The 11192-nt window shown below is 33.9% G+C and overlaps 1 protein-coding gene across 1 annotated transcript in view; it reads left to right on the plus strand.

Moving 5' to 3' along the window:
- Fucta (glycoprotein 3-alpha-L-fucosyltransferase A) overlaps window positions 1-1184 on the plus strand; it is a 15960-nt gene extending 14776 nt beyond the window's left edge. The window contains exon 9 of the mRNA XM_078180748.1: window positions 1153-1184. Coding sequence (XP_078036874.1) covers window positions 1153-1184 — 32 coding nt within the window. The remainder of the gene's footprint in view (window positions 1-1152) is intronic.
- The last annotated feature ends 10008 nt before the right edge of the window (window positions 1185-11192 follow it).

Below are 11192 nucleotides of genomic sequence, written 5' to 3' on the forward strand. Positions count from 1 at the left end.
GGGGGGGCGATTAGATTACATCGATCTTCGATCCACACGGAGATCCTCTCGTGTTTTCACGCGACGGGTGTGCGAGGAGGAGAACGCAGCCTGCGTAGGAAAAGACTGCCGACTGCGAATTCGATGGATAAACGATTCGACGTACCGAAGAATTTGTACTTTTCGACGAACAACGTGGACTTTTACACATCAAGCTAGTATATCTAACTCGAAGAGGGAGCCGCTGTTTCTCGCTGATGTGATAGGAATCTAATCGTACAATTATCATTCGATTGTTTGGGTTTCATGCGTTCGACGAATTCGATGTTCCTGCGTTTGAATCATTAGTCGTTCAGGTTTCGTGGTAGCTCGTACAAAATCACATTGGTGCTGATCTGTAAAGGTGTCCTAACAAGAGCGTACGATTTGTTCCTTGAACACGTCATTGTTTCGAAAAAGTGGGGATACTTTTATTTTAGTGTTGAATATTTACATTGTGATTGAACGCGGAGCAGAATATGATTCGCTCCTGCTCTTCGAACGGAGTTTATCATTCGATTTTCGCGTGATTGCGTTGATTCGATCTTGGCACTGGTGCGTCGAATCTCCGTTTTGAAATTGGCGCGCCGAATCACTGTTCGAAGATGGCGCGCGATTCAAGTCTTGCGCTCTTGGTGGCAATTTTATACTTTTAATTGTTGGTTGTCGAAGATGGTTTACGCACAGAGTAATTTGTTTTAACGTGACGTTCGATACGCATTTTGTATAGTGTTCCTTCAACGATTCTGTCTATTTGGATGAGGTTTTACTTGTGTTTTTTTTGGCGAGTCAATGACCAGTATTCAAGGTAAAAATTTGCATTTGATTTCATAGAAGATACTATTTAAAAATTTTCATTCGCATGAACGAATTAATCAAATGTATTCATTTACAGATTCGTTATTGTAACAATATTACGCGACACGCGCGATAGTAAAATGTTTAGTTTCTTCATATTCAATTAGAAATGAAGTTTATGTCAGAATTTCTTTCAGTGTAATGTAATTACATCTTATAAGAAATCAATCTTGTCGATCGTTACACGTAAAACAATATTTTTTAATTCTGAAAGTAAATAGAAAGCGATGATATTAAATAGAAGCATCAAATTTGAGCATATGAATGTTAACGTAGCTTTAAATGTTCCTGGAAATCCAAAGACGTAGACCTGCAAAGTTTATGTTTGTCCATCGTTTAGATATTTATTCATTGCACGCGTACCAGCATGTTCAATGAATATTTATCTGTTTTTAGATAAACTGCTCATGTGGGTTCGAATCTTGAGGGCACTCGCTTTATACTCATTTAAATGTCAGTTACAGAAACTGCGTATGTATAGACTTGAAATCATAAACTACACTGTATAGGAAATAGTGATAATTTTTTCTACTCTTTCCATGACTTTTGATAAGAAGAAAAACGCAATGTTTACACGAAAAAGGAATGCCCAATAATATGTAACATACCATCTATCAGGAAATGTTTATCTTGAAAGAATTGCAGTTTATTTTAATTAGATATTATCGGATAAGGCACTCTTCTAATTCATTATTTTCCAATAGATTGGTCAGAATATGTAGTAATGTATAATTATGTTCTCTGCGTAACAATTTAATGGTACAATTATTTCTTCAGTGAGAAATGACTCTTCGTTTAGTATGTTGCAAAGAGACAATTATTGGCATAATGCACCACTGTTCCATATTAAACACATTTTACAATTGCAAGAAGAATTGCGTAGATCGTTCGAAAGAATGGTAACATTTCCAATGAACAAATTAATGTCTCATATAATAAACCATACGTATATTTACACAATGGTTTTAAAACAGGCTAAGTGGAAGGTAAAACTCGCTAATTTAGAGAATTACAAGATCATGTAACCGTGACATTAAATAGAATAATTAGTCCCCAACATAGACAAATATGTTATCAAATGATTTACATAATTATGTAACATATTTTGCATCGATTTGCAATGTACAAAAATTTCATTTTAAGCATCACAGACGGATGATTTATTTGAAAATTTTCACAATGATTTTTGAATGAACGTTTAATTGAACTTTGGAGTCTTTTATTGTCACGAAAGTATTTCATAATACCGAGCTAGTTGCCTCGAACAAAAATTAGGTTTTCGTTAAAAATGAGTTCCTCTATCTGCACAGAGAGTACCATAATTTTCCGAGTTCCCCTAACTTCCGTTGCGTACATTAAGACTCTCCGAATGTGATGTCTACGATTAACGATATGTTGAAGTCGATGTACAATGATAGGCTAATGATTTCTGTGAATATTCTTGAGCTTCATGTGCAGCTGTATAGTAATTCAAAGTTCTAAGATTATTCATGATGAATGGAATTGATAAATGTACAAAACCAAACGAGAATTGTTTATCGTTCGTATAGTACGAACCAATTAGAGAACTCACCCCCTTTCGGTTTGAACCTACACGCGCCAGTTTCTAAGTAGTACGAGTCCGCGTTTGGCGATCACACCTTCCCAAATACATTGTCTGGAACATTCTGGAATATCAATAAATTCTCGTCTTGATTTTATTCGAACTCCACGATCCGTTCGTTCTGGAGTAAAAAACACTAAATTAAGTTCTCGAACGCGAGCGTTGCGAGGCAAAGTTTGGTCGGTTGCCGGCCACTGCCGCAGACAATGAATTCTCATGTTACATCGGTGTGTATTCGATACGTTGTAAATGTACAGTTGTTGTTTGTAACATATGTCGTCACGTATGTGAGATTTTTACCGAGTCTAGTCGAATGTAACTTCGTCGAAGCCGTTCTTCGAGTTCTTTTTCATCGCTACATACACGGCGAGTACCTGTCCGAATGATTCCTAATTTATTTTCGGTGGTAACTAACTCGGCAGACTTAGGCTCCCAGTCTGGAAATTTAAAAAACTATTAAACCCTCGAGTTAAAAACTTTTTATTGCTTAAATTCACTGTAACAATTGTTGATTTTAATTTGTTTGAACTAGATCTATTGATTTAAATCTAATTAATCTATCTTTTCTATCTGTTAAAACAAATAAAATAATAGCATGTATACATTTCTCAATTCGATTTGTAAAATTGGATTGTTATAACTAAAATTTCTGGACTGGGAGCCTACTTGTATATCTTTAAGTTCGCGCGGAATTGTTTAAGGGGTTTGCGAATAATTAGCAAATTTAGATTATTGTAATAAGAGTCACCGATTTGAAAACCCTTTTTACATTTCGTCTATTTGAACCGTACGTTCATTTCCGTCGATCGTCTTGAATGATTTTAATTGGTTACGTAGAAAAAATGGTTGCGTGCGCTGCTATTATTTTGTAACAACGATCGCGTGTTCGTGAATCGAGTTTGCATTGTTTCTGCACGAGCTGGTAGTGTCGGCGAGACATTCACGTGACGTTTACGTTAACAGTATCGTACAAAAGCTAGTATGTATAGCAATTGTGGAAAGACGTTCTATTTTAAGCAGTAATTTGTATGATAGCGTTCAGCTGTTTCATTAGGGCTGCAAAAAGGTATAATAATTATCGATATCGTCGATTGCAAATTTTTTCTATATCGAATGCAAGTGAAAGACAGTATGTGAGAAATTTTAGTGGGATGCGTAGCTTTAGTTCGGTACACGTGCACTATTAGTTAAAACAAAAAAAAACAGACACAGCTGCGATCTTAGATGGTTGTTGACGAAGGTTAATGGAATTCCTTTTTGGAAACATGCGAATTTTATACCACGTTTCTAAAGATACTTTCAATCATTATAGACATTTTTGCTGTCTGTCCCCTTCTCCAGTATATTATATGTGTCGACGAATGCGAATCGAACGCGTTTCGTAACGCGGGTTCTGCAAGAGACGGTGAATAATTAATAGTTAATTAATAATCGGTCGCAAATCTTTCCGTTCTAAATGCTAAATTGCACATATCAGTCTAGCTAGTTGCAAATTGTGCTGGACTTAGGCGTGAAAGTAAGAGTACAATTAGGGCTGGCTTTCTGGATAGCATAAATCACACCTTAATCCCTCGTGTTACGATATTTTTATTAACTACAGCCGATTAATTTACTCTATCATTATTAAAACATCGCGTACATTCAGATTTATATCTGAAAACTTTATGATTGATTTGACTTATATTAGTAATATAATTTCTGTTAATATAAATATTAACGTGTAAATTCGTTTAAATAACTGTGAAAACTTTACAATTTTCATATAGTTATCATTTCGCAAATAAATAGACGTGTATTGAGTTAATAAATAATTACTGCCACTATTTCATATTTTGTAGAGTCGTCTGCATTTGAAAACACGATCTTTAGATTTTTAAAATTCATATTAATTATTAACAAATTTGATTTGTTGTCGTAAGACGAGGGGTTGAAGACGCTTTCAGGTGACCTAATTCCATAAATAGGCAATTAATCCAGACAGGAAATAGCGTAAAAATCTTGCACACGTGGAACGCACGCATGGAAACTATAATCGAGTTACTTCATTGTGGATATCTTGCCACGGCTTTCAATCGGTTCCTATTATGATGTCCATCGTTCAGAGTACGCACAAGCAAAGCTAGGTACATACTTAGATAATTCATTGACTGATTGATTATCTCGAAATCAGGCATGCAATCAGGGAGTATGCGGCAATCAAATCGATTTCACCACATTTACCCCCGTGTACATACTATTCTATGTATACATACTATCAGTACCAAAAGTTTATATGCTTAGAGAAATTTTAGAATTCGAGAAATTAGAATTTTTTATGAATCAGAGACTTCGATTAATTTTCAGACGAATTCTGAGAAAATCAGAATGTTCATTAATTTCTCAGACAAACATTGAGAAACTTGAAGTGTTGATTAATTTTTTAGATAAATCTTTATTCCATTGGGAGGACAGAGATTAAATAGAAAATTGTTTGTTTCGTTAACAATTTTGATAAATTAAACGTTGTTGTTTCGAAATCTATGAATTTTCCTAATTTTAAAAATTTTATCTACTCAGTTTTCTCATAAATGCATAAAATCTGCATTTTAGTTATTGCTGTCGTAATTTTAATTTTTGTTATTTCAAAAGTATTGTTGTTTATTTCGTGGTTGCCTAATTTTAAGTAATAATTTAAGAATCGGTTTAATTATTTTCGTGAAGTATGTAAACTTTTGAGACTGACGGTGATATAAATTTTTCTGTTAACATAAGTCTAAGTAAGCGAACTGTTATGGCAAAGAACAATGTAACCTATATGTGGAAAATTATGCGTGGAGATGTGTATATGTAGCAGCGCAATTACGCGAGAACTATATGTTTAGAATTTTCATTTTATTCTCATTAACAATTTTAACTACCGGCAGTTGTTAAACAAATAATTGGAAATATCGTAATAAATCGTTCAATGTCCACAGCAACATGATCAACGTGTTTTAAAGATTGTTACTGGCAAGGAAATTATTAAACTTGAATTAAACATATCACTGTCATCGAAACGTTTAATCGTATGCTTCCGGTAGCGTAAATTGTTATAAATTCAGCATTGCAACCGAATATTTCATAGAATTACTCACGCTCGTCTTAAAATTTCTAATTTAGCGATGTTTATTTAAATCTTTAGTTCTTCGACTAATAAAGACGACTGTCTACTGTTTCTTTGAACGCGGCGTCGCGTCGCAGGAAATCTTTCGAATCGACCGATTCATCGAAACATTAATTAAACGGATTAATTAAATTCCACGAATGAATGTCGCGATTCGAATAGTTCGAAGCAGTAGCAGTGCTTGTAGCTGGGTGCCGTAATATGTAATTCCGATTAGTTCGTTATTGATTGTTGGTGCTGATTGTACAAATTGGTGCTCTTCTACACTGTATAAATTCATCGTCAGGTAACATTGTTCGTTTCTAGCGGAGTACGTCCATCGGTAATTGTATAAAAATAGCGTGCGAGCGTTAGAGGACTAAACGCGAACGGTTCCCTGCTTCTTCGATTTCATTTTCTAGCTATATTTTCATTCGCTGGTAATTATCGTGATAAACTAGGATATTAGGAGCAGTGGAGCATATCGATTATCGTTGTTATCGATAATAACAAAAATATCGATGTTGTAAGAGTATCGATAATTAAATGTACTACAGAATGTCCCAAAATCATTCAATCAAGAAAAATAACTAGCAGTCAAAAATTAGTACAGTTTATTTTGATTACATTTTTATTAATATCAATTTAAGTCTATTATCATTGATTTATGTTAATGTACATCGATTTGTAATTAAAAACGTTCAACGACACTTAAATTGCACTTTCAAACTGGCACGTATGGAATGCTGTTCCATTTAATTATCATTTAATTATCGACATCTGATCAATATTATCGATAAATGGATATTATCGCGTAATGCAGACGAATTATCGATAATAATCGGTAGCTATATCGCTGACGACACCTCCAACGAACCGTGCAGCACGAGGACAATGTAGAATGCTCGAACTTTGAGTTCTACCAAATGTTACTCACGAATATTACATATACTTGTAGAAAATCATCGTTCGGACGCTTCGGTTTCATTAATTTCATTTATGATCTTGCAAAAACATTATTCTCTGATTTTACGAAATCGTTTCGATCTTAAAATCTTGATATTCGATCTTGAATATTGCAACATCAGTTTCAATTTATTGCAGCATCGATCAAGTCGATATAAATGAAACAACATCTCGATGCAAATGTAAAATTACAAGATATTTTAAGATATTAATATTTTACAAGAATTACATGAATTTAGTTGCAATACCTCAGAAAGATTATAAAAATTTATATTGATCTCCTAAAGATCGCGAGAATTTATTTATTAACAATTCGTACTATTCTATACATGTGTACACGATTAACTTCATTTAGTAATTTCTCGTAAAAGCAGCTATAGTTGATTAATAGAACGGTACGCTTAGTGGTATTGTTTGTTTCGTCACGTGTGGTGATTTGTAATGGCGAAAAGGTAATTGAAAAATGACCGGCTCGATGAAAGCAATGTTTATATCCTTAGAAATATTTGGTAAAACTCGGTATAGTTCATATGCAATAGTAGACGTGAGTGATAATGCGCTCGAGATTATGAGAGAAAGAGAGAGTGAGAGAGAGAGAGAGAGAGATCATTATCCCCGTCGATGTCGGAGCATTAGATTAGGTATAACGAGGAATAATCTTATGGCTATGGAAATAAATAAATTTCTGATTTTCCTTGCAGTGTACTGTGATGTCGCGATGTGTGTAGAAAGTTGAGGGTCCACTTCACTTTCCCCGCGTGACGGGATTTTGGAAAAGCTCAAAAGGAATGCAATAAAATCAGATGCATTTTTCAATTATTCCAACTTTATGTGATTTCACCTTCTTTTCAGAATTCACCATTTGCGTTGCAATATTTCTTTAGTTTATATAATACGCACCAGAGTCGGGAAAATGTAGACTGGTTAGTAATCAAAATTTTGTGCACTTATGGCATAAATCGGTAAAAAATAAAATCAATCCAAATAAGAGTAACGCATAATTAAACATAATGTATTTGTCTCGTGAAAATTATTAGAGAAAGAAATATAGTTTGTGAAACGTAAGTTTCATGTAATTAATGATCATTTTTATTTTGCATAATGATCGATAAAGTAATGACAATTTTTATTTCGTGTGCCGGTTACTTATATCTAAAAATTTATTTCTTGGTCTAATGTAATTTCAATTGTGTTTTACGCGAATTTAGCTTTCTTAATAATATTTCTTTACATAATATAGCGTTAAAAAAAAACGGAGATTTAGTTTGCCCAATAAAAATCGTAGCAACGTGGGTGTTTCTTCAAAGTTCTAATTTTAATTTATACATGACAAAGTAAAAGTTTTATAAATTTTATTAAAATATTTGTGAACAGGTTAAGTATTTTAAATATTCCTGGGAATTGAAGAAATTATTCCTTATCATCGTAACACGCGAATTATTATGCAGTTTTATGCAAGAACGTTTCATTTTATACTGTCATTTCACAGCCACATACATTCTTACATTTCGAGATGGAGAATTACTTTCACTACGGGAACTATTAGCTTTTATTTGAAACTCATGAAAATCGACTTTCAGCTCTGCTTGAAACGATAAAGAAACGTCTATTAAAGATGCCTATCAAGGTCGAAGTAAATCGAATGGCAATCTCGTAAAGTATCGAATTCACTAACTCGGAAAATATCGTCTTGAGAAGAACGCTTATAAAGTTGCAAGTCCTTCGCCGTCCTATATCTTTCGAATTCGTTTGTAATATCTCAGACCTATATTTTCAACGTCTAAACCCGTAAAAAAGGTCTGTTTTTTTTTCAAGCAAATCAAAAAGAGCGTATAAAATTCGCTGACTTTGAGAATATTCCAATTTTATCACTCTGTGACGTGAAACTCGTGGAAAGTCTATGGAAATTATTGCAGGATTATTGCGGATTTTTGAAAGTTGATCCATTTTTTAATCATTTTATTAGACTGGGAAGGATACTTATAATTTTTGAGAAAATTGAGTTATTATAACATGAAGAAATGTTAGAAAACTATAACATTCGGTGCCAGTACGATATCAAGACATATGGAGAAGCTATAATATTCAAGGTTAGTATAACAAAAAATACAAGTCAATAATAATATTCGAGGAAGGATAAAAAGCTCAAATATGTTGCCGCTAAAATTATAACAATATATTGCGTCCCTAGACCGTCAATTTTATTTATTTTCTCAAAAATATACTACTTGAAATATTAAAGAAGAAGAAGCTAATAAAATTTATAACAGTTCTTAAATCTCCTTTAATTTATTAAAATTATTAAAAGATGAAATACATTTTTATTTAACTCCATTTCTTAAAATTCATTAAGAAAATTTGTATTCCACCTAAAAATTCCTTTCATGAAAATTCTACAAATATGGAAATATCGCAATAAATAATAGATCGTTTTTAAACTTAAATCATTTTAAACAGACGAACAATATAGAGTGAAAAATTGTAACAACCCATACCTGTCCGAAAAGTGTATAAACGATCCTAATAACCTAGCGATGTATCAGGAAAAGGGCGAAGAGAAAAATGAGTACTGCAAAATCCATTACTTTCAACGCCGGAACAACGTTGCTCGAGTGAACAAATAACGAAAATAACACTGGCACACTGTTGTTCATATATTCCAATGGCTCGGACAACAAGCATTTTTCATCTTACGCAAGATTCGAAAAATCGTATTTTCTCTTGTTTTAGGAACCAAATAGTCTACTCTGCGCCGCACAGTATACGGTAAAATGGACAAAATTGATAAGTCCATCGTATGTAAATCATACATTTTATTATCAGAAGATTTTAATAAATGTCTATAAAATTTTACCAAAGAATATCGATTTTACCTTTATCCAAGTATTGTCGAGAATTAAACTAGAAATTTATTTTAGAATTATCGTGTGATAAATTTCACGTTTACAAGGTATGTTCATTGTTATAGAATCTTCAAAGATACTAAACAGATTTTTATGATATTTAATAATTTATACTACCTTTTTATGTTTCTTTATTTATTAATCTTGATGAGACTTTAAAGAGATGATTTAATCGTTGCATCCATGTATTTCTTTCAAAAATTGTTAGAAGACATTTATGCTGAAAATTCACTAGTTGAAAATCTTGCTATTAAAATTTTTGTTACAAAAATTCTTGTTATTAAAATTCGTCGAAGACGAGTGTAGACTGTCCTCGACAGCTGATCGCATCGCCACAGCCCCGTTTCGCTCCTCAAATGAAAACCTCGAGCCGCCTAGGCAATTTTCGCGGAGTTCAATCGCGAGCCCCGCGGATCCGCGATCGCCTATAGATCGACGATGTAATGAAGGCGTGGACTAGAAGATACTCCGGTCGCCGGAGTTTCTCTATTACCCTGCGGGTAATAATAAAGACGCCGCAACAAAGCCGTTGTTTCGTGACTATCGGGAATCGATAAAATAAAATAAATAAGACAGGCCGAGCAGAAGTGCCGCATCTGCCCCCGGGAACCTTCGCTCCGCGTGGTATGGGGGCTAATGGATACAACGGATAGAGAAGTAATAGAAACACGGCAAGAGAAGTCAACGCGATATATACGGGGGAATCTAGAGCTTGCCGGGACTCTCAATGGGGAAAATATTTTCCGGCGAACATTCTGTCCCGGGGAACTTGGCGAATTTATTTCATATCGTTGCGCTCGGGTTCGCTTGTCCGGTATCCCAGATGCTTGGGCAGCTGTAGACGATTCTACCGAAGCTGTAGAAGCTTTAATCCTACCTCTTAATCCTTGCGAACTGCTCAAGAAATTCTCGCATCCACCATAGTCGCCGAAAGTTCCGAAACGTTGTCTGCTGACATACGGTGGATCAAGAAAGCAGCCGAACGCGCTCACGGCTTCGAAATTACGTAATTTAGTGAAAAGGATTTCTAAGGCAATTAATGTGGGCTTATTTTAAAGCTTGGAGCTTCTATTTTCGTACATCGTCATTCGTTTGTTTTTGTAAGATATTTGTGCATGATTTATAAAATAGAAAACTGAAGATAGGTGAAGCGTGGCTCAAGAAAGTATTTAACTATATTTCTGAATTTGAAATAGTGTAATTTAGTGAAAAGCAATCATAGAGTAATTAATGAGGGCTTATTTTAAAGCTTAAAGCCTCTATTTTCGCACATCGTCATTCGTTTTCTTGTAAAATATTTTTCCATGATGTAATAAATAGGAAACTGAGGGTGCCTAAAACTAGTGAACACACAGTAACTCAATAAAGTATTAGAATATATCTCTGACTCTGCAATAGCACAATTTAAAAAAAAGGAATTATATAGTAATCAATATAAGTACATTTTACAGTTTGAAACATCCACTTTCGTAAGCCATAATTTAATTTCTTGTAACATGTTATTACGTATCGTAGGAGGCGAGATATTGAAGGTAATTAAGGCTTGTTAATAAACTGTGGCTGAAAAAGGTACTTAAATACACTCCTGGCTGATTTCATATTTCGCAATCATTGAAATCGTACGGATATTTTCTGTGATAAATTAATGAATCGATTTATTTATTCAGCTTTATATTCGATGCACTGATTACTGAATTAATAAATGGAAATAATGAGTCGAAAC

This window comes from Augochlora pura, chromosome 5 (genome assembly GCF_028453695.1).
Source record: "Augochlora pura isolate Apur16 chromosome 5, APUR_v2.2.1, whole genome shotgun sequence".
In the NCBI taxonomy this organism is placed as follows: domain Eukaryota; kingdom Metazoa; phylum Arthropoda; class Insecta; order Hymenoptera; family Halictidae; genus Augochlora; species Augochlora pura.